Source organism: Schistocerca serialis, chromosome 4 (assembly GCF_023864345.2).
Source record: "Schistocerca serialis cubense isolate TAMUIC-IGC-003099 chromosome 4, iqSchSeri2.2, whole genome shotgun sequence".
Lineage (NCBI taxonomy): Eukaryota > Metazoa > Arthropoda > Insecta > Orthoptera > Acrididae > Schistocerca > Schistocerca serialis.
This window is the reverse complement of record NC_064641.1, coordinates 457616414-457640384: the sequence shown is the minus strand read 5'-3', so window position 1 is coordinate 457640384 and position 23971 is coordinate 457616414. Positions and strand designations below refer to the sequence as shown.

Sequence of the window (23971 nt, the reverse complement as noted above, 5' to 3'; positions counted from 1 at the left end):
TTAACAAATTAATAAATCCAACAGAGCACATGCTGAAATCAAATGCTCCAGTTAAAACTTCAGGTCACAATTTGTTTAGCAATCTTATAAAACTTTCAACCAACAGACATGATGTGCTCACATATATATATTGATAATTTACTATGAGCAACTTAATATTTCAACTTGGTAAACAACTGTTGTTGCTTAGAAATAACAACTGCAGTAATAAATATAAGAGAATAATTGTTATATTCATGCTGTAGAAACCTTGAAGAAAACTGCATGAAACAAACACAATTTCAAAAATAGCGTGAATGTGTTGCTGCCCATTACAGACCTTGAAAAGTGCTATGCAGAAAGTAACAACTAAAGAATTATTAATACTGCAAAAAATTAGGAACTAAAGGGTAACAACAGGTACATATTTTTAAGTGCACTAACATATCCATGCTGTGAGTGCAGCAGATTTCAAAAACCAATATTTTCTAAGAAGAAAATTATATTAGTGTCATCTTGGTCATGAGTATGTATTCATAATAAATATATATATTTATAACAAATATATATACATGTATATACGCTGAATTCTACTTCACTAAGCAGAATAATTTCTGATGTGTAATACTGAATATATATTACGCAGGGTTTAAAGTAATGAAGATTTGAATTCTTCCATGTGAAGCAAAGGCAGAAGTTTCAACTGTTCTTTGGGCTTCTGCTTCTCAAAATTTTTGTCCACTTCTGAATCATATATATTTTCATCTAATTTAACTAATGACAAGACCAAGTAAAAAAAACCCTATTTCTACAATGAGGTTATAACTGTAAATCAATCTGCCATTTTTGCCTGTCTTTTCCAAAGTAATACAATATTCACCATGCAGCTGTATTTTCTCCATATCTAAAAAGAAGTTACGTCAACGAACAGTGATCATTACATTCTTTTTGTATTTGTAATAATAAAGGCCAAAACAGTAATGCCTACTCATCTTGTCATAACGTCAAGTTATGTATAGTGGATACAACCAGCACCACAGAACTATGATTTTTGGGTGCACAGATATTTAAAGATAACTGGTATAATATGTAAGAGTTAATATGTACAGAAAAAATATTAAAATCAAACAAAATGTTCACAGGAAAGCAGATACATAGATTATGAAGAGAAAATATGAGACTGATGTGGTAGAAATAAATAAATAAAGATTTATTGAAATGGAAAGCATGTTCCTAAACAGTAACCACTACTCAATAAAAACATTTTCTTACTATCCAGATCACCACCAGAAACAAGCACTTCGAAATTATTATTATTATTTTCATTACAAGCTTCTCGCTTCATGCAACATCCATCTGCTCCCTAAACATGAATCATCAGCATTAAGAACTTTTCACAATAACTGTGCCAACTTCAGAATAACATTTTCTCTTGTGGGTCAAAAATTTCTAAATATATTGGGAACAGTGGTTGAGCTACAGAGGCATGGAATTTCAGTGAACTTTTCTGGATTTCTGCTCACCAAAGCATCCAGCAAAATCCATATGTGGACCTACTCTCAAGGAATTCAATGAGCTGGGGGCACTTGCTCATTTCAGACTTCAACAAGTATGATCATTTATCTGAGCTTCAAGTTGCAGCATTTATGAATGGAACAAAAATGAGAGGAAGAAAACTGGCACAAAGGCCATCAATACTGTAATATAAACTTATGCCCTCAGAAGATCATGATTACGATGTAGGAGGCAAATTTTCCCCTGCTATACGTAGAGAATAAGCATAAGAGATTTCCTAACTAATTTGTGTAATATCAAATGGTGACTGAATCACTTATTCTTTTCCTGAGAGTGGTATCATGATGAGACATTCAGTTTGGGCAAGAGGTTAAGCAAGAAGAAACACCAAATCCTTACTATATGGTGGGACACATGAAATCGACATGTAAAGTCAACACATCAAACGACCCTCCTCTTCTGTGTCAAGTTTAAATAAAACTCCTCCAGGATTCCCAATACACATCACTGTTCACTGTCATATCAAAGAACTCCCACAACACATGTGGCAGAAATGGCACATGAAACACCAATCTTTGCATCATGCAATGGTCCCTGATGGATAGCGTGTGAATTTTCTGTCAACCCATACCAGTTGTTTTGGGAATTTATGCACCCAGACAGGTGAAACCAAGCCTCATCACTCATGAGGTTGCTTCTGTTCAAGACATCACCGGCAACATTTCTCAACAACCATGAACAGAAATGCTTTCTGTTCATCAGCTGCTGTCAACTGAATAATTAATTGATTACACTGCTGTTTTTGAAATAAATATATACCCACTTACAAGTTCATTGAGCTTAAACTGTTCACAGAGTTGCTCATCTGTGTAATATATAATCCACTTGATGTTGGACAGTTCTCTAACTTTGAATCTGCACCCTCAAATCTTGACTCTTTGTATGAACACATTCATGTAACTGGAGAAATCAACATTAAGTTTCTAAACAACAGCCCTTCTGTCTAAAAAGTTCATGTACATACTTTCCAGCACAAATCTTACACTAATTCCACATGGGCCTACTCAGCATATGGCAGTGTCAATATATGAGGGTTGCCCAAAAAGTAATGCACCACATTTTTTTCCTTAAACAATTCTTTATTGAACAAAATGAGAATTACTCACACAGAAGGATGTTGTTTTATCTACACACCCTATTTTTCCATGTTATCCCCATCCCATTCTATGGCCTTCCTCCAGCACAAAACAAGGGCATGTATGCTGGGTCAGTATCAGTCCTTGTCCTGGTGGTGGGGTCAGTGTTTTACTGTGTGAATCACCTCCTCATCATCCTCAAAATGTCTTCCCCCAATGGCATCCTTTAATGGCCCAAACAACTGGAAGTCTGAGGGGGCAGGTCAGGACTCCAGAATGGATGGAGTAACACTGTCCAACCCTGTTTTCTGATGTGTTCAGGAGTCCTCAGAACTGTGTGGGTCCAAGCATTATCACGCTGCAGCAAAACATCTCCTGAGTTGCTGTGGCACCAAAGTTGCCAGAAGCACGTCTTGAGTTATGTTAACGTGTTGACATATGCTTCTGAATTAATGGCACCACCTCTTGGCATCACTTTCATGGTCCCAGAACAGGGTGATCATAACCTTACCAGCAGACGCAGTTGCTTTGAATTTTTTCTTCTGTGGGGAGTGGGAATGGCGCCATTCCATCGACTGTCATGTTTCGGGTTGAAAATGGTGAACCCAGGTTTCATCAACTGTCACAATTCAGGATAAGAACGCCTCCCCCTCATATTCAAAACATTGCAATAAATGAAGACAAATGTTTTTTTCTGTGTGATTTGTGACCAACCATTAGACACCACAGGACCCACCTTGCACACACTTTTGAATATCTAAGAGTGTGGATAATTTCATCCACACTTCCTTTGTTGATTGATAGATGCAGTGTCAACTGCCAATTTGTAATGCATCTGTCCTTCTGAATGACAACATCAGCTCACTGCAACATGTCAGGTGTGACAGCCACAGCCGGCTGGTTTGACCAAGCAGTTGTAGGTGATTCAGTCTGGAACAGCGCAACCATTACAGTCGCAGATTTTAATCCTGCTTTGGGCATGGATGAGTGTGATGTCCTTAGGTTGGTTAGGTTTAACTAGTTCTAAATTCTAGGGGACTGATGACCTCAGATGTTATGTCCCATAGTGCTCAGAGCCATTTTGTGACAGCCATGGATGTTCTCCCCGACCACTGCAAATCATGGAGCTCCGCCAAACTGCCTTCTGATGACCTCACCCTCTGTACTTCTGTTGACAGCAGATGCTCCACAGACTTTCCACAAGCATTTGTGACTATTCCCCATAGTTTCCTTCTCTGCAGTGAGAAGTTCAATGGCGGTACATTGCTTGTAACATACATCACCTACAGACACCATTATGAAACTGTCCTGCATCTATGCTATGTATCAAAAGTGACAGAAACTTAGTGCACTCGCTCAAGATACTTCAAATAATATATAATAATGTTTCAAATTTGTCTTTCTGGGCAACCCTCACACTTGTAAGCAAATTTCCAAATAGAATAATACACACTGATGAGATGTCTGCACCAGGATTGTCTGCTTATGATGTAATATTTCTACATCTACATCTGCACTCTGCAGATCACTGTAAATTGCATAGCAGATGGTACATTTGATTGTAGCAGTTATTAGGGTTTTTTCCCATTCCATCTTGTCCTCACAACCCCTATGAGAGTGTTATGTAGGGGGTTGTGGTACGAGGTATGGCCACAAAGTAAGTTCAATTTGGTTATATAAAACAAACATGTACAGATACAGAAAAAATATTTATTGTACAAAAATCTACAACTGTTAAACTACTTTTCTACATAGCTTCCGAAATTTTGTAGGCACTTTCATACTATGGTACAAGTTTTTGTATGCCTTCTTCATAGAAGGTTGCTGTGTGTGTATTCAACCATGTGGCAACATGTTCTTTCAGCTCATCATCATCGTTGAAGTGTTGACCACCATGACCACCAAGGTCAGATTTTAGGTGTAAGAGGAGATGAAAGTCGCTAGGAGTGAGGTCCGGGCTGTACGGAGGATGACCAAACATGTCCCAGTGAAATTCACATAAGAGATGTTTTGTCATATTCACTGTGTGAGGTCAGGCATTATTGTGGAAAAAAACAACATCTTTTCACTGTAATCCTCGGTGCTTGTTCTGTACTGCACAGCGCAATTTCTTAATGGTCTCGCAGTAACCATGTGCATTGACTGTTTGGCCTCGTGGTAAGAAAACAATCAGCAAAATGCCTTTTCTCTCCCAAAAAATGGTGCACATGACTTTTCAAGGTGTCAATATTTGCTTAGGCTTAACCTTCATTGGGGATGATGTGTGCCTCCATTCCAATGATTGCCATTTTGTTTCAAGGGTGTCATATGGTCCCCAAGTTTCATCCCTCACGACTATCCAAGAAAGAAAACAATCACTATCTTCATTGTAGCATGTCAAAAACTGAAGTGCACTGCCCATCCATTGTTTTTTGTGTTGTTCAGTAAGAATTTTGGGTACCCAACATGAGCAAAGTTTTTGAAATTTCAGTTTTTCAGTAACAATTTCATGAATTAGTGATCGTGAGATTTGCAGAACTCCCATAGCAATGGCACTAAGTGGAAACTTCTGATTGTGCTTAATCTTCTCTTCAATTGTGTGAAGCAGTTCATCAGTAACCATAGAGGGAGGCCCACTTCGTTCTTCATTGGGCACTTGATCATGTCCTTCATTGAACAGTTTGACCCATCTTCTAACCATTGAATCACTCATAGCATTTTGTCCATAAACCTTGCAGATTTTCTGATGAATTTCCTTTGGTTTAACTTTCTTTGTGCTTAGAAAACAAATACAGATCTGATTTCACACGTGGCAGCATTTTCAATTACAGTTGACATTATAAAGAAACACTACAAAAGCACACATCGGCGGGAGTGATTTGGAAATGGCATACTCTTCTCCTTGAGTCAGAGTAACTGCTGCACATGTTCAGAACTGTGACTGTAGAGCTGCCACAGATAGAAATAGAAACGTAATTTACTTTGTGGGTGACCCTCGTATATTCATAGAGTCATCATTTAAAGCCAGTTCTTGAAATTAAGTAAGCAGGCCTTCTCAGGATGGATTATGTCTGCCTTCAGGAGTCTGTCAGTTCAGTTTCTTCAGAATGTCTGTCATACTCTACCATGGGTAAAATGAATCTGTGACAATTTGTGCTGCCCTTCTTTGTACACGTTCAACACCCCTCTTAGTCTGATTTGGTACAGGTGCCGCATGCTTGAGCAATATTCTAGGATGGACTTCATGAGTGATTTCTAGCCAATCTCCTTTGTAAACTGATTGCATTTCTCAAGTGGTCTACCAACAAACTGAAATCTATGATCTGATTAGTCGACTAATTCCAACTGTGACTCATTGATATTATAGTCATGGGAAACCATATTTTTTCATTTTGTGAAGTGTAAAATTTTCCATTCCTGAACTTTGAATGCCAATTGTCAATCCTAGTACCACTTTTAAATATTATCATATCTGACTAAATATTTATGCAGCGCAATATATGCGTGCAATATATCTTACGTTTCCGCATCCCTCCTGGCCTCAAACTTCATTAGTCATTGTCCTCATCCATCCAGCCCCCTGCCTGTTCCCATTCCAGCACTGCACAGCCCTCATTCCACCATCATACCCAGTCTTTTTCCTTCTCTCCTTTTCTGCTAACCCCCCACCCCTCCCCTGCCCAACGTCTAACCTACCGACTGCACACAGCTGCCCTACTCTCTCTCGATCTTGTCCCTGCGCACTTCCCAGCAGCACTTCACAGTCCCCACCCTACTATCCTTTCCCCTCCCTGCCCCAGCATCCTCCTTACCCCTACCCAGTCGCACTTCCATCATGCACTGGTGCTGCTGCTTGCAGTTTGGGTTCAGTTATCGGAGACTGCAGTCGTGTGTGTGGATTGCATTTGTGTGTGTGTGTGTGTTTGTGTGTGTGTGTGTGTGTGTGTGTGTGTGTGTGTGTGTGTGTGTGTGTGTGTGTTTGTGAGTGTGTGTGTGTAGTCTATTTTTTTATGAAGGCCATACTGGCCAAAAGCTAATTTGTGACAGTCTTTTTGTCGTGGCTATCTGCGACTCAGCATCTCCGATATATGGTGAGTACCAACTCTCCTTTTCACAATATTAAGACAAGAAGATAAAATGACATCAAAATTATTTTGGGCTTTGTACTGTAACTGAGCAAACCACAGTGCTGATTGTACTGATTTTCGTTTTCACCAATAAAAAATGGTAAAAACTAATTGTTTTGGGAAGTGGGTGAAAGATTTTAATGATCCTTAGAGAGGCTTCATTATTTTGATTGTACAGACCAGCATTGCAGTGTTGCTCTTTGGCACAACAATGTACAAGGTCTCCCAAATTCAAACACGTAGAAAATCAGTGCAATTTGCACATATGTTTGCATATATAAACTGATTTCCAAATTTCCTTTCTTTGAAAGCTTGTATGTCAGATAGCATTGATTCAAAATTCAAGATTCTAATATTTTGGTGTTAGTGTCATTTTCACATAATCTTTCATTGACTGTGTCAATACTCATATGTATCATGATATAACACATATTTTTGAACATTTGAGAGTACTGAAAAAAGCTCATATTATATCATTGATAGTAATCTTAATTTGTTCTTTTCAGGTACTTTTGATAACAACACCCTTGTTCAAAAACAATTGTTCCCTAATTTCACTGCATATTTACGTGAAAAAAAGCATATTTCTGAGAGTTTTTGAATGCTTGTAAACACATATTTTTGACAAATTTCATAAGTTTCAAGTGTTATAGATAAGTTATTTTGATGTAAATTGGCATTTGTGATTAAAGTTACTGTAGATAACTAACATATCACATTACATTAGTTTTCTCTTTTGAGAGGAATAGATGTTGTTGTTGTTGTTGTGGTCTTCAGTCCAGAGACTGGTTTGATGTAGCTCTCCATGCTACTCTACTCTGAGCAAGCTTCTTCATCTCCCAGTACCAACTGCAACCTACATCCTTCTGAATCTGTTTAGTGTATTCATCTCTTGGTTTCCCTCTACAATTTTACCATCCGCACTGCCCTACAATACTAAATTGGTGACCGCTTGATGCCTCAGAGTATGTCTTACCAACCGATCCCTTCTTCTAGTCAAGTTTTGCCACTAATTTCTCTTCTCCCCAATTCTATTCAATACCTCCTCATTAGTTATGTGATCTACTCATCTAATCTTCAGCATTCTTCTGTAGCACCACATTTCAAAGCTTCTACTCTCTTTTTGTCCAAACTATTTATTGTCCACATTTCACTTCCATACATGGCTACACTCCATACAAATACCTTCAGAAAAGACTTCCTGACACTTAAATCTATACTCAATGTTAACAAATTTCTCTTCTTCAGAAACTCCTTCCTTGCCATTTACAGTCTACATTTTATATCCTCTCCACTTCAACCGTCATCAGTTACTTTGCTCCCCAAATAGCAAAACTCATTTATTACTTTAAGCATCTCATTTCCTAATCTAATACACTCAGCATCACCCGATTTAATTCGACTACATTCCATTATCCTCGTTTTGATTTTGTTGATGTTCATCTTATATCCTCCTTTCAAGACACTGCCCATTCCGTTCAGCTGCTCTTCCAGGTCCTTTGCTGTCTCTGACAGAATTACAATGTCATTGGCGAACCTCAAAGTTTCAATTTCTTCTCCATGAATTTTAATACCTACTCCACATTTTTCTTTTGTTTCCTTTACAGCTTGCTCAATAAACAAATTGGATAACATCAGGGATAGGCTACAACCCTGTCTCACTCTGTTCCCAACCATTGCTTCTCTTTCATGCCCCTCGACTCTTATAACTGCCATCTGGTTTCTGTACAAATTGTAAATAGCCTTTCGCTCCCTGTATTTTACCCCTGCCACCTTCAGAGTTTGAGAGACGGTATTCCAGTCAACATTGTCAAAAGCTTTCTCTAAGTCTACAAATGCTAGAAATGTGGGTTTGCCTTTCCTTAATCTATTTTCTAAGATAAGTCGTAGGGTGAGTATTGCCTCACATGTTCCAACATTTCTATGGAATCCAAACTGATCTTCCCTGAGGTTGGCTTCTACCAGTTTTTCCATTTGTCTGTAAAGAATTCGTGTTCGTATTTTGCAGCTGTGGCTTATTAAACTGATAGTTCAGTAATTTTCTCATCCGTCAACCCCTGCTTTTTCTGGGATTGTAATTCTTATATTCTTCTTGAAGTCTGAGGGTATTTCATCTGTCTCATACATCTTGCTTACCAGATGGTAGAGTTTTGTATGAGCTGGCTCTCCCAAGGCTATCAGTAGTTCTAATGGAGCGTTGTCTACTCCCGGGGCCTTGTTTCAACTTAGGTCTTTCAGTACTCTGTCAAACTCTTCACGCAGTATCATATCTACCATTTCATCTTCATCTACATCCTCTTCCATTTCCATAAGATTGTCCTCAAAAACATTGCCTTGTATAGACCCTCTATATACTCCTTCCACCTTTCTGCTTTCCCTTCTTTGCTTAGAACTGGGTTTCCATCAGAGCTCCTGATATTCCTGCAAGAGGTTCTCTTTTCTCCAAAGGCCTCTTTAATTTTCCTGTAGGTAGTATCTATCTTACCCCTAGTGATATACACCTCTACATCCTTACATTTGTCCTCTATCCATCCCTGATTACACATTATGCACTTCCTGTCGACCTCATTTTTGAGACGTTTGTTTTCCTTTTTGCCGGCTTCATTTACTGCATTTTTGTATTTTCTCCTTTCATCAATTAAATTCAGTATCTCTTCTGTTACCCAAAAATTTCTATTAGCTCTCTTTTTACGTACCTTATCCTCTGCTGCCTTCACTATTTCATCTCTCAAAGCTACCCGTTCTTCTTCTACTGTATTTCTTTCCCCCATTCTTGTCAATTGTTCCCTAATGCTCTCCCTGAAACTCTCTACAACCTCTGGTTCTGTCAGTTTATCCAGGTCCCATCTCCTTAAATTTCCACCTTCTTGCAGTTTCTTTAGTTTTAATCTACAGTTCATAACCAACAGATTGTGGCCAGAGTCCACATCTGCCCCTGGAAATGTCTTACAATTTAAAACCTGGTTCCTAAATCTCTGTCTTACCATTAAATAATCTATTTGAAACCTGTCAGTATCTCCAGGCTTCTTCCATGTATACAACCTTCTTTTATGACTCTTGAACCATTTCATCATATACACTCCTGGAAATGGAAAAAAGAACACATTGACACCGGTGTGTCAGACCCACCATACTTGCTCCGGACACTGCGAGAGGGCTGTACAAGCAATGATCACACGCACGGCACAGCGGACACACCAGGAACCGCGGTGTTGGCCGTCGAATGGCGCTAGCTGCGCAGCATTTGTGCACTGCCGCCGTCAGTGTCAGCCAGTTTGCCGTGGCATACGGAGCTCCATCGCAGTCTTTAACACTGGTAGCATTCCGCGACAGCGTGGACGTGAACCGTATGTGCAGTTGACGGACTTTGAGCGAGGGCGTATAGTGGGCATGCGGGAGGCCGGGTGGACGTACCGCCGAATTACTCAACACGTGAGGCGTGATGTCTCCACAGTACATCGATGTTGTCGCCAGTGGTCGGCGGAAGGTGCACGTGCCCGTCGACCTGGGACCGGACCGCAGCGACGCACGGATGCACGCCAAGACCGTAGGATCCTACGCAGTGCCGTAGGGGACCGCACCGCCACTTCCCAGCAAATTAGGGACACTGTTGCTCCTGGGGTATCGGCGAGGACCATTCGCAACCGTCTCCATGAAGCTGGGCTACGGTCCCGCACACCGTTAGGCCGTCTTCCGCTCACGCCCCAACATCGTGCAGCCCGCCTCCAGTGGTGTCGCGACAGGCGTGAATGGAGGGGCGAATGGAGACGTGTCGTCTTCAGCGATGAGAGTCGCTTCTGCCTTGGTGCCAATGATGGTCGTATGCGTGTTTGGCGCCGTGCAGGTGAGCGCCACAATCAGGACTGCATACGACCGAGGCACACAGGACCGACACCCGGCATCATGGTGTGGGGAGCGATCTCCTACACTGGCCGTACACCACTGGTGATCGTCGAGGGGACACTGAATAGTGCACGGTACATCCAAACCGTCATCAAACCCATCGTTCTACCATTCCTAGACCGGCAAGGGAACTTGCTGTTCCAACAGGACAATGCACGTCCGCATGTATCCCGTGCCACCCAATGTGCTCTAGAAGGTGTAAGTCAACTATCCTGGCCAGCAAGATCTCCGGATCTGTCCCCCATTGAGCATGTTTGGGACTGGATGAAGCGTCGTCTCACGCGGTCTGCACGTCCAGCACGAACGCTGGTCCAACTGAGGCGCCAGGTGGAAATGGCATGGCAAGCCGTTCCACAGGACTACATCCAGCATCTCTACGATCGTCTCCATGGGAGAATAGCAGCCTGCATTGCTGCGAAAGGTGGATATACACTGTACAAGTGCCGACATTGTGCATGCTCTGTTGCCTGTGTCTATGTGCCTGTGGTTCTGTCAGTGTGATCATGTGATGTATCTGACCCCAGGAATGTGTCAATAAAGTTTCCCCTTCCTGGGACAATGAATTCACGGTGTTCTTATTTCAATTTCCAGGAGTGTATTTCCTCAATTTCTTCGTCATCTGCAGAGCTAGTTGGCATATAAACTTGTACTACTGTGGTAGGCGTGGGCTTTGCATCTATCTGGGCCACAATAAGGCGTTCACTATGCTGTCTGTAGTAGCTTATCTGCATTCCTATTTTTTTTTATTCATTATTAAACCTACTCCTGCATTACCCCTATTTGATTTTGTATTTATAACCCTGTATTCACCTGAGCAGAAGTCTTGTTCTTCCTGCCACCAAACTTCACTAATTCCCACTATATCTAACTTTAACCTATCCATTTCCCTTTTTAACTTTTCTAACCTACCTGCCCAATTAAGGGATCTGACATTCCACACCCCAACCCATAGAATGACAGTTTTCTTTCTCCTGATAATGACATCCTCCTGAGTAGTCCCTGCCCGGAGATCTGAATGGGGGCCTATTTTACCTCCAGAATATTTTACCCAAGAGGACGCCATCATCATTTAACCATACAGTAAAGTTGCATGCCCTCGGGAAAAACTACAGCTGTAGTTTCCCCTTGCTTTCAGCCGTTCGCAGTAACAGCACAGCAAGTCTGTTTTGGTTAGTGTTTCAAGGCCAGATCAGTCAATCATCCAGACTGTTGCCCCTGCAACTACTAAAAAGGCTGCTGCTCCTCTTCAGGAATCACACATTTGTCTGGTCTCTCAACAGGTACCCTTCAATTGTGGTTGCACCTACGGTACGGCTATCTGTATTGCTGCGGCACACAAGCCTCTTCACCAATGGCAAGGTCCATTGTTCATGGGAAGGGGGGGAGGGGGTGATGGGGTGGGGAATATATATTATCTGCATTTATTGTAAATTAACACTAGTGTTGAATGTGTTAATGAGCATTACTTCAAAAATGGTTAAGTGAAACAGTAAACTGTATACCATGTTCTTCTGTTGTAATGGGTATCTCAGTTTGGGTGTTAATCACTTCAGTTTTCAGTTCTAAAAGGCATTATCCTTACAAGTGCACCAATCCCAAAGTTGGAAGAGAGTCAGTAACCTTTGTTTACAGTTATTTGTTTATTGTTCTGTCAAATATCTCACTAGCCACAATGCAGCCCTGCTGTATGCAATTGATGAATTAGCTGCTGCCCATAAACAGCTGGAAAATAGCCCCAACTACTGTCAAACGATTGGAAGCTGTCATGAATGGGCATGTTGGGAGAGCTATTGAGAGTCATGTACCAGAGATATCAAAGGTACCTCAACTATTATCTTTTCTTGTGGATACTGTATCTTCAGCAGAAAGTACAGGGTCTACTAGTACTAATGTACTTGAATGTGAGTGGTGTGTCAATGGTAGATCCAGATGCCCTGTGCTGGGGATATGAGGCCAATGGAGGGTTAGCCCCTGTTTTACTATAATCCAGTGTAGATCCCCAAAACAAAAGTTCTGTCCAGCAGCTATGAAAAAAACATAGGTCACGCCCATTTACTAGAAGGGTGGTACCAGTGATCCACAAAACAACTGTCCAATATCCTTGACATCTTTTTGTTGTAGAATCTCAGAAAATCTTCTGAGCTTAGACATTATGAGATATATCAACCAAAATGACCTTCTCCATGCCAACCAACACAGATTCCAAGAACATCGATCACATGAAAGCCAACTTGGACTTTTATCACATGAAATACTGTAAACTTTGGATCAAGCTAGTCAGGTAGGTGCAGTATTTCTTGCTTTCCAAAATGTGTTTGACCCACTACCACATCTACTTGAAAAGCACATCATGTGGGGTATCAAATGAAATTTGTGATTGAACTGAGGATTTTTTGGTAGGGAGAAAGCAGCAAATAATCCAGGATGGGAGTCTTTGACAGATGTAGAAGTAATTTCGGGTGTGCCTCAGAGAAATGTGTTGGGACCACTGCTGATCATGCTGCATATTAATGGCCTTGCAGATAATATTAATAGTAACCTCAGACTCTTTTGCTGATAATGCAACTATCTATAATGAAATACTGTGTGAAAGGAGCTCCATAAATATTCAGACAGACCTTGATAAGATTTAAACAATGATGCAAAGATTGGCAGTTGGCTTTAAAAGTTCAGAAATGTAAAATTGTGCACTTCACAAAATGAAAAAGCCCAGTAGCTGATGACTCTAATATCAATGCATCACTGTTGGAGTCAGTGAACTCATACAAATACCTAAGTGTAGTACTTTGTAGTCATATGAAATGATCACATAGGCTAAGTCATGGATAAAGCAGATGGTAGACTTTGGTTTTTTTGTAGAGTATTGGAGAAATGCATTCAAGTTACAAAGTAGAATGTTTACATATCACTTGTATGACTCATCCTAAAAAATTACCCAAGTACATGGGATCCATAGCAAGTAGGACTAATACACAGAATGGCAGCACAAATGGTCACAGGTTTGTTGATCAGTGGTAGAGTGTCACAGACATGCTAAAGAAATTGAACTGGCAGACTCTTAAAGACAGACATAAACTATCTTGAGAAAGCTTACTTACTTAGTTTCAAGACCTGGCTTTCCAAGACGATTCTAGGAATATACTACAACCACCTTTGTATTGGTTCCATAAGGATTGTGAGGACAAGGTTAAACACAGTACCCGTGGAGACATTTAAACAATTATTCTTCCCATGCTCCATACATGAATGGAATGGGAAAAAACCTTAGTAACTAGTACTCATGCTGTGTCCCATGTTAAGAGGAGGCAAATGCAAAAGGCTAGGAGTGCATTAATCATCAACAGTTCAGACATGCTGTAAACAACGTTACCCCTTAGGGAAATGGCCACAAGGCACAAAAGGAACAGCATGTGCAATCATTGTGTATGCCTGGAGGCCTCATTTAATATGTTGAAGAGGCTATTCTGGCTACCACTGAGGGTACAGGGTGCATCTAACTGCACATTGTGGTACACACTGGGACAAATGATGCCTGTCATCTGGGCACAGAGTTAATACTTGGATGATACCCAGCACCTGGCAGAGAATGTTTAGAATCCCAGCCTTTCTCACAGAGCTGCAACAAAGCTCCCAATCTGCAGCATTGTTCCCAGAACTGACCCTGGCTCTTTGGTTCTCAGTTGGGTGGAAGGCTTGCACCAGCAACTACAAAGACACTAACCCTGGTTCTTTGGTTATGAGTTGGGTAGAAGACTCAAATGAGAGACTGAATTTGCAGCTGAGTTAGCCCTTCTTTTATCAATAGTACACTGAAAAACTGTAGAACAAAAAATTGTACCCAATGGTTGGGAGAAAGACTAGGCCACAGTCACCTACAAGAAAGGCAACAGAAACAATCCACAAAACCACCATTCTACATCCCTGACACCCATGTGTTGTAGAATCTTAGAAAATATTCTGAATTCAAATGCAATGACATATCTCAAAAAGATTCCAAAAAAAGTCGGTAATGTAAAACCACCCAACTTATGCTTTTGACATCCTAAACTGACAAATCAAAGAGTCAGATAAATGTAGTGTTTCTTGACTTCTCAAAGGCATTTGCCTCACACATATTCTTGTTCTCAAAAGTTAAACATATGGGGTATTATGTAACATTTGTGACTGGATTGAGGATTTCCTGGTGTGAAGGGCATTTTATCTTGGATAGAGAGTCACTGACAGATGTAGAAGTAACTTCAGATGTGCCCCACAGAAGCGTTTTGGGACTCATGCTGTTTATGTTGTATGTTAATGATCTTGTACACAGTATTAATGGTAGCCTGAGACTTTTCACATATGATGAAGTTATCGATAGTGAAACACTATATGAAAAAACCTGCATTTCATTATTAGATTTCAAAGTGGTACCAAGAGTGGGAACCTGCTAAAATGTTCGAAAATATAAAACTTTCACTTTACAAAAAGAAAAAATGTACTATCCTATGACTACAATATCAACAAGGCACAGATGCAATCGGTCACCTCATACAAATATACGCATGTAAAAAGTTTAAGGATATGAAATGGATTGATCACATAGTCAAAGTCATGTGTAAAGTAGGTGGCACACTGCTGTTCATAGGTGGAATACTACAGAAATATAATCAGTCTATGAAGGAGACTGCATACAAACTGCTTGTGTGACCCATACTAGAACACTACTCAACTGTTTTGGACCCATACCCAATAGGACTAATGGCTTATATCAAACAGATACAAAGAAGATCAGTATGTATGGTCACGGGTTTGTCTGACCCATAGGAGAGTGTCACAAAGGTATTAAAGGAACTAAACTGGCAAATGCTTGAAGTTAGATGGAAATTTTTGTAAAAAATCCTACTTAGAAACTTTCAAGTACCAGTCTTAAGTGAGGAATTGAGAAGTATACTACAAACCATAACACATTATTCCCACAGGGATCATGAAGACAAGATTAGATCAATTCCAGAGAGCACACAGGCATTAAAGCAATCATAATTCCCAATCTTAATATATTCATTTAATGACAAATATCCCTAATAATTGGTATAATGGGATGTATCCTCTGCCATCACAGAGCTTTGCAGAGAGAAGATGTAAATTGAGATCTATTTAATACAATAATCATATTGCTTGCTTCAAAAGATAATTTTGTAAGATAACAGGGAGAGGAAATATGCAAAATAAACTAACATACACGTCTTTAGGTCAACACAATGTAGGAGGTTTCTAAAGGTGAAACACATTCAACTGGACTTCCTGATTAGTTGGCCTAGGCACTGTTCATTTTAACTTGTTATCCAGCTAAACTCCAAGGAATTTTAGACAGTGTGGTTCATTTAGTGTGTGATAATTAACATCTATTTCTGATGCTAACAGGTCATTATTGTGTGTTTGAAGTTGCATAATACGCCTTTGTAAGAATAAGACTTAATTAAACTGTTAGCTTCAATCTGCTTGTAGGCCTGTTTAGTTCTATGGAACATGATGTGTAAGTAACTTAAATAAATGTGATATACACATATGGCATGGTACAGGAGCAGACAGGAAATACGCCTTTGCTCAATGTTAAAGTTTAAGACAAAATACACTCATAAAGCATATGGAAAATGTTACCATGAATATTACAAGCCATAGGTGCATGATAAAAGTCATAATTACTCACTTAAATGTGTGTTACATAAAATGCTATGTGAAGAAGGTAATGACGACGGATACTGTGCTGATAAGACCAACAGTTATAGTAAGAAATTTAAATATGAGTATGATTGTATGTACTTCCTTCAGAGAAAGAGAATACTTGAAACTGCGAAGAGGCATGTCAGATGTTGCAGATGGAATGACTTTACAAGTACATAAAAAGAACAGGAGGGGGAGGGGGAGGGGGAGGGGGGGGGGAGGTGTATGAATGCAGGGGTACTCTAGGTAGAACAAGCACTTCATTCCCTTCAAAATAAAAAAAAAACGCTACTGCTCCCTCCATTTTCAGAAACCAAAGAAGGAGAAACCCAACATCCCAAAGGCTATGATTCAATTCTGGAACATATATGTCAATATTTTGTTCATTCGTTTTATTCGTATGTTTCTTATTTAGTACATTTGTAAATGCTCCATTCAACAGTTTATTATTTAAATTTGTATTAGTCTTACAATAGCAACTTTGCTATGATAATGGAAAGTCCTCAAGAACATAAATAAGGGAAAGAGCACAAGTAATCACTCGCTGTATGCTGGAGATGTTGAGCAAATGACACACATGTAAAGGAGGTTGAAAACATTGCCAAGCTTTTGGAGAATATCCTTCTTCTTAGCAATATTTTCACTTTTCTTTACAAGCCTGTTATCTAATCACCCCCTAAACTGAACACTGAGTGATTACCTGCACTCTTTCCATTATTATTATTGACTTATGGCATCTCATTCTTTGAATATTGTACAGAAAGTCACCTATGTCAGAAATAAGATCCCATGAATAACTGTTAGGAAAACTCAACATTTTGTTTTAATTTCAAATTTTTGCATTAGCTGTCAACCCTTGTATGCTTCTAAAACTACACAGGAAATTTTTTTTCAAAAAATTTTCCTAGGTATGGCAGGATGTAGAAAATACTCTACACATCATATCTCAGCATAATATCAGAAATCCCAATAAATAATGAGTCCTTTCAATTTGAAAATACATAATCATGACCAGACAAACAGATAGCTTTTATGGCTAAAAATATTAATATTTAGGAAGTGTAGGAGCCACGTGATTTACCGATGCACACAACACGCGGTATTGCTCACCAATTGCGCGCAGTACGGCACCTGCAAGGGAAGTCAGTGTTACTACATAGTTAGTTACAACAACACAGAACAAAACAAACCATCCAACAAAGTGTTTCAATTAGTAACACATCATTACTGCCAATCATATTAAAGTAATATGCCAAGTTAGTTGGTTCTATAAAAACAATAAGTTTAGAATTTGTTTTATTACTATTGGTTAGTTTTGTTGCACAGTATAGAGTCATAAATTAATTGCTTCAACAAAATAAGTATTGCATAAAAGTTAATGAAGCATGTCTGACATTTTTATAACTGTTTCTGAAGTTTCCGAAGACATGATCATTCTAATCATGTTCAGAGCTCAATGTCAGAGGGTGATCAGATACAAAACATGTCACACCCTTACACAATGCAAGCTGCATCCTGTTAATACTGAGTAACAATCTAAATAAACATAGAAATGCTTGGGTATTTCATTGATGCATGCAGTCATTAAAATTAACAAATTACTTTTCAAAATTTTTGTTTCAGCCTTTTCTTTTAGCTTGAGTATTTTCAGTTCTTTATACAATTTATATTTGATCGTAACAGGTATTCTAAATGGAAGTGATTATTTTTAGTTCTTTATATCAGAGTTGAAGTGTTATCTGAATCACTTTACATGTACTGCCAATAACTTCCCTAAAGCAGGCTGTGAAAGAAACAAAAATAAAGTTTATTTAATACATAATACTTCACTATGAGGCTTATATCCTTTCATTATCTCCTCTTCAAGTATTTCTTTTTGAATCTTCATAATAACTGCCTAGAATTTAACTGAAATTTTTGCGTACAATACAAAGTCTTTTTACCATGCTGACATCATCTCAAGATTGCAGCTGAGCTTGATCAGCAATCTGTATTGATGTTTCATCAAAAATTTCTTAGAACTTCTGAGTTAAAGGACATAATGATGACAAGCACAATGTAATGAGCTATGTATACAATAAGTGGTGATGATATGCATTTCTTTAAGTTTGAACACTGACTGCCCTATCTAATGAGTTGATAGCTAGACATTGTGAACTGCATTAAATGTCCTCTCTGCTGTAAACCAAAAATTGCCATCATCAATAGGCTGACACATTGTATGAGTGAATGTAAGCTCTTTCAGCAGCATAGATCATGCTATCGCTGAATTGTTTTAAATAAATGTATTGTCCAACTCTTACTGTAATATCAATCCATGGAGAGGCTTTTAGGTATGCTAAGCTGAGGAGTAGAAAACTTGTTGGTGTGTAAAAGTCACATACAACGTTTGTGTTCCATCAGTTGTTATGTATGTACCAGACCAAAGCCATAGACAATCTTATATGTGTGCTCACTAGCACACCCAGAGACATTTCATCATTATGTACATTAAGAATTTCTGTGGCTTAACAGACAAATGTAAATTAACTCCAAACTTGATATGAGGAGATGCTTACCTATTTTAGTTAAGGGGAAAATGGTCTATTTCTTTAGGTTATAACTAAACACAAACTGTAGTACAATAACATCAGTATCATGTCTTAGGCATAACATAATATTTCACAGGTGCCTGAAGAAACAGTAAATGTACTTTAAGTGTATTTTCAGCTCCAAATGGCCAGTTCCTACTCAGCATCTGAGAATGTACACTTGTTAGCCATTAGTCTGAACTAGCATTGTAATCATTCTAAATACATATTAAAATTTTTTGTCAGTGGCTGAACATATTTACAATATTCTTAGATTCTTCAAAAGTTTGTTCTTGTTGTGGTCTTTGGTCTGAAAACTGGTTTGATGCAGCTCTCCATGCTACTCTATAAATGAGCAAGCCTCTTCGTGTCCGAATAACTACTGCACTGTACATCCTTTTGAATCTGCATACTGTATTCATTTCTTGGTCCCCATCAATGACTTTTATGATTTTTTAAATATCTCTTGTGTTATCCAAAGGATTTCTACTAGAATTTGTGTTTTTATCTGTTTGATCCTCTGCTGCTTCTTTCATACCTTAAAGCTATCCATTTGTCTACCATTGTATTTCTTTCCCCTGTTCTAGTCAACCACTACCTAATGCTCACTCTGAAACTCTCATAAATCTCTGGTTATTTTAACTTATGCAAAACTCATCTCCATAATTTTCTACCTTTTTCTAATTTCTTCAGTTTTTAATCTACAGTTCAAAACTCATCTCCATAATTTTCTACCTTTTTCTAATTTCTTCAGTTTTTAATCTACAGTTCATAACCAATAAATTGTGGTCAGAGTCCACATCTGACCCTGTAAATGTCTTACAGTTTAAAATCTGTTTCTTAAATATCTCTCTTATCATTACATAATCAACATGAAACCTTCATGGTCACCAGGTTTCTTCCACAAATACAACCTTCTCATATGATTCTTAAACCAAGTGTTAGCAATGATTAAATTATGGTCTATGCAAAATTGTACCAGGCAGCTCCCTCTGTCATTTCTTTCACTGAGTCCATATTCACCTACTATTTTTTTCTTCTCTGCCTTCTCCTACTATCAAATTCCAGTCCCCCATCAATATTCAGTTTTTGTCTCCTTTAACTATGTGAATAATATGCTTCTTCAGTCTCTTCATCATCTGCCAAGGTAATTGGCATGCATACTTGTACTACTGTAGTTGGTGTGGGCTTCATGTGTACCTTGGCTACAATAATGTGTTCACTATGCTGTTCATAGTAGCCTGTCTGCATTCCTATTTTCTTCTTCATTATTAAACCCACTCCTGCATTACCCCTATTTGACTTTATATTTATAACCCTATATTCACCAGACCAAAAGTCCTGGTCTTCCTGCCACCGAACTTCACTAATACCCCTTATATCTAACTTCAACCTATCCAATATAGGGTTCTAACATTACACACTCCAATCCATAAAATGTCAGTTTTGTTTCTCCTGATGACGGGATCCATCTGAGTAGTCCCCACCTGCAGATTATTTTTTTCAAAATAATGCCATTATCTTTTAACCTTACAGCAGAGCTGCATGCCCTCAGAAAAAATAATGGCTGCAGTTTCCCCTTGCTTTCAGCCGTTCACAGTAACAGCACAGGAAGGCCATTTTGGTTGATATTACAAGGCCAGATCAGTAAATCATCCAGACTGTTTCCCCTGCAACTACTGAAAAGGCTGCTACCCTCTTCAGGAATCACATGCTTGTCTGCCGTCTCAACTGATACCTCTTTGTGGTGGTTACACCTACAGTACAGCTACCTGTATTGCTGAGGCACACAAGCCACCCCACCGATGGCAAGGTCCATGGTTCATGGATTTGTTGAGGTTTCAATCAGACATTGAATTACTGCACCATTCTAAATCATCACATCTGGTACTTCATAATGGAGGAATAGCTACTGTAATCAATATTTGCTTTCCTTTAAATCACTATATTCTTTCCACAAACATTCATGGCATCAGTGAATTTTTATGAATTCCACAGTATATCCTTGCTTGCGGATAGAAGAATAAAAATCTTATTACCAAAGCTTGACTTTTGTGGTGGTCGTTGTGAAGCCTTATTGAAGATACGTGAAGTAAATGAGTTACTGAAGAAAAGTGAGGGAAAATGAGTTACTGATTTTTCTTCACTTTTTTCAATAACACTTCAAAACAGTCAGCACAAAATTCAAGCTTTGGTAGTAACATTTATATTCATAGAACATCATCATCATCAGTTATCTGCTATATTAGCAGGTCTTTTGCCTCTCCATTTTCTGCGATCCATTGCTTCCTTCTTAAGGCTGCTGTATGTTGTACCGTCCATTATGCCATCCAGTATCTGGAATCTCTTCCTTCCTCGCTTCCTTTTTCCCTTCTGCATAACCTTCTAAAACTGTTTTTATCAGTCCATAATTCTTTCTTAATATATGCCCAATCCAATTTCTTTTTCTTCTCTTTATTACATCTAGTAACTGTCTTTTCTCTCCCACTATTCTCAGTACCTCTATTTTTTACTTTGTCCATCCAACGTATTCTTTCCATCTTCCAGATCTCAAAAGCCTCCAGCCTTTCTCTGTCTTTTTTCCTCATTGTCCATGTTTCAGCACCATATAGAAGAACACTCCATACAAGACATTTTATGAGCCTCTTTCTGAGTTCTCTGTCCAGACCACTGCAGAAGATTCTCCTTTTCTTATAAAACGCCTCTTTTGCCATTGCTATCCTTGTTTTAATTTCTGTGGTGCACTTCCAGTCGGTGTCTATCCTGCTTCCAAGATACTTAAAATTTTGCACCTGTTCTAGTGTTTTTCCATTCAGCATAATTTTTATTTCCTTATTTCCTCCTAGTGCCAATACTTTTGTTTTATTTGTGTTAATTTTCATTCCATATTTTTTTCCGTTAGTTGCAATGGTGTCCACCAAATCCCGTAATTCTTTTTCCCCTGTGGCTAGAAGGACCATGTCATCAGCAAATCTCAAACACCCTACTCTTTTTCCTCCAATTTCTACTCCTTATTCATCTAATGAGCATTGGTCAATCATATTTTCCAAGTAGAGGTTGAAAAGAGTAGGTGATAAACAGCATCCTTGTCTTACTCCTTTTCCTAGTCTGATCCAGTTTGTACTTTCTCCTCTCACTTTAACTGAAACATTTTGATTAAGATATAATGAATTTATAAGTCTTCTGGTTTTCCAGTCCACTCTCTTTCCCCTCATTATAGTCGCCAGCTTGTCCGAAACCACATTGTGAAATACCTTTTCTAGATCGATGTAGCACATATATAGGTCTCTTCCTTTTTCAATAAACCTTTCTCCCAAGATTCGTAGGAGCCCTATTGCATCTCTGGTGCCCGTATTCCATCTAAAGCCAAACTGCTCCGCACCAAGATTCTCCTCCATTACTTTTTCAAGTCTTCTATTAATTATTCTTAACATCACTTTGACAGCATAGAACATATGGAACCAATACAGACCAGAATAGCCTATGAGAAATAATCTCAAATCATTCTGAGATTTTTGTTTTACTTTTATGTCAACTGATTTTCACCTACCTAGAATGCTGAGATAATGAAATGTCACATAATACTGTTATAATGGAATATTTAGAATCTCATGTCCCTGGTGTTAGTTGTGTTATTAAGTTTATGTTTAATTAATAGTTTATAAAACCTGGCTGCACTATTTAAAATATATTAAGTACTCTGTGGAACATTCAGACACAAGCAAATATAGGGCTATAAAAATTATTTGATTAAAATAGATAATGAAATTGTATTTATTTATGTTACCAGTGAGTTATAAATTTATTATTATTATTATTATTCAAAAGATTCCTTGGAATCAGAGAGCAGATCCAGAATTACAAATGTAAGGAAATAAAAAGAAGCTGTGAGGAGGAACTTATAGCTTGTTTATACAAATCAGTATATAACAATAATGGTTTGAGAAAACAGTAGTTTGTTGAAGTCTATCTCTGTAGATTAGCAGTCCATATGTCTGATTGCCACTTAGAAGACCTGGATCTGATTACCAGAAATTTAAAGAATTTTATTTGTTTTTGAAAGAAGTCAAACATACTGTATCAACTCAGACAAGTGAGAAAAATTACCTGTATGGTGAATGATAAGATCATGACTTTGGGTATAGGATTTGATTAAAGTGGCGGATGGTGATTCTGCCCACAGTTGTGAGTTTGGTCTCAGATTTAGGAAAGAAAGGTATGGGAAGGTTGGAGGCTGGGAATTCCTGCAAAGGTATCAACAGATTGTTAGGTGGAAGTAGCACAGGCCCACAGTTGGATGTAGGTCAAACTGAATATGGTGGGGTTCGATATTGACTTTGCGATGGTTCTGGTCTGTTGGGTAGGTAGTTCATCTGTTTATAGTAAAGAGGTATTTCCACTGTAAGAGAGTTAGAAAATTACAAGGGTGGTTTGACAAGTTCTCAGAATCACCATGAGAGGTTAGCACTAGCGCAACGATTTGTTCACGTGATATTCATTCAACTGTTGCCTGTAAACACATGCCACGTCAGTGCTCTTGGAAGACAGCTGTGGCGGTGATGTAGTTCTGTTGTTGTTCCCACATAGTGATTTGTGAAGATGGAAAAAATCAAGATTCCAGCAGAGATTAAGTACTGTGTAAAGAAAGATATGAAAGCAAAGGACATTTATGCCAATTTCCAGAATACACTGAAGGACTCTGCTCCTTCGTATTCAACTGTTGCCAAGTGGACAAATGAATTTAAATTTGGTCAAGAGAGTTTAGATGATGATCTGCACAGTAGTTGGCCAAGATGTGTCACTACTCCAGAAATCATTGCAAACGTGCACAAAATGGTCATAGAGGATTGCTGATTGAAAGTGTGTGAAATTGCTCACGCTTGCCAGATGTCATCTGAAAGGGTGTATCACATTTTAACTGAAGAATTAGAAATGAAAAACTTATCTGGAAGATGGGTGTTGTGACTCTTGATGCTGGATCAAAAACGCATAAGAATGGACATATCGGAACAATGTTTGGCTCGTTTTAGGAAAAACAAAGAAGATTTTTTGCACTGGTTTC

The 23971-nt window shown here is 38.7% G+C and overlaps 1 protein-coding gene across 1 annotated transcript in view; it reads right to left on the bottom strand.

The window, feature by feature from the left end:
* The window catches only part of LOC126475099 (protein kinase C-binding protein NELL1-like), a 980737-nt gene that overhangs the window by 65419 nt on the left and 891347 nt on the right, over positions 1-23971 (bottom strand). Inside the window, exon 15 of the mRNA XM_050102677.1 lies at positions 17450-17470. Within this exon, the coding sequence (XP_049958634.1) occupies positions 17450-17470 (21 nt within the window). The remainder of the gene's footprint in view (positions 1-17449; positions 17471-23971) is intronic.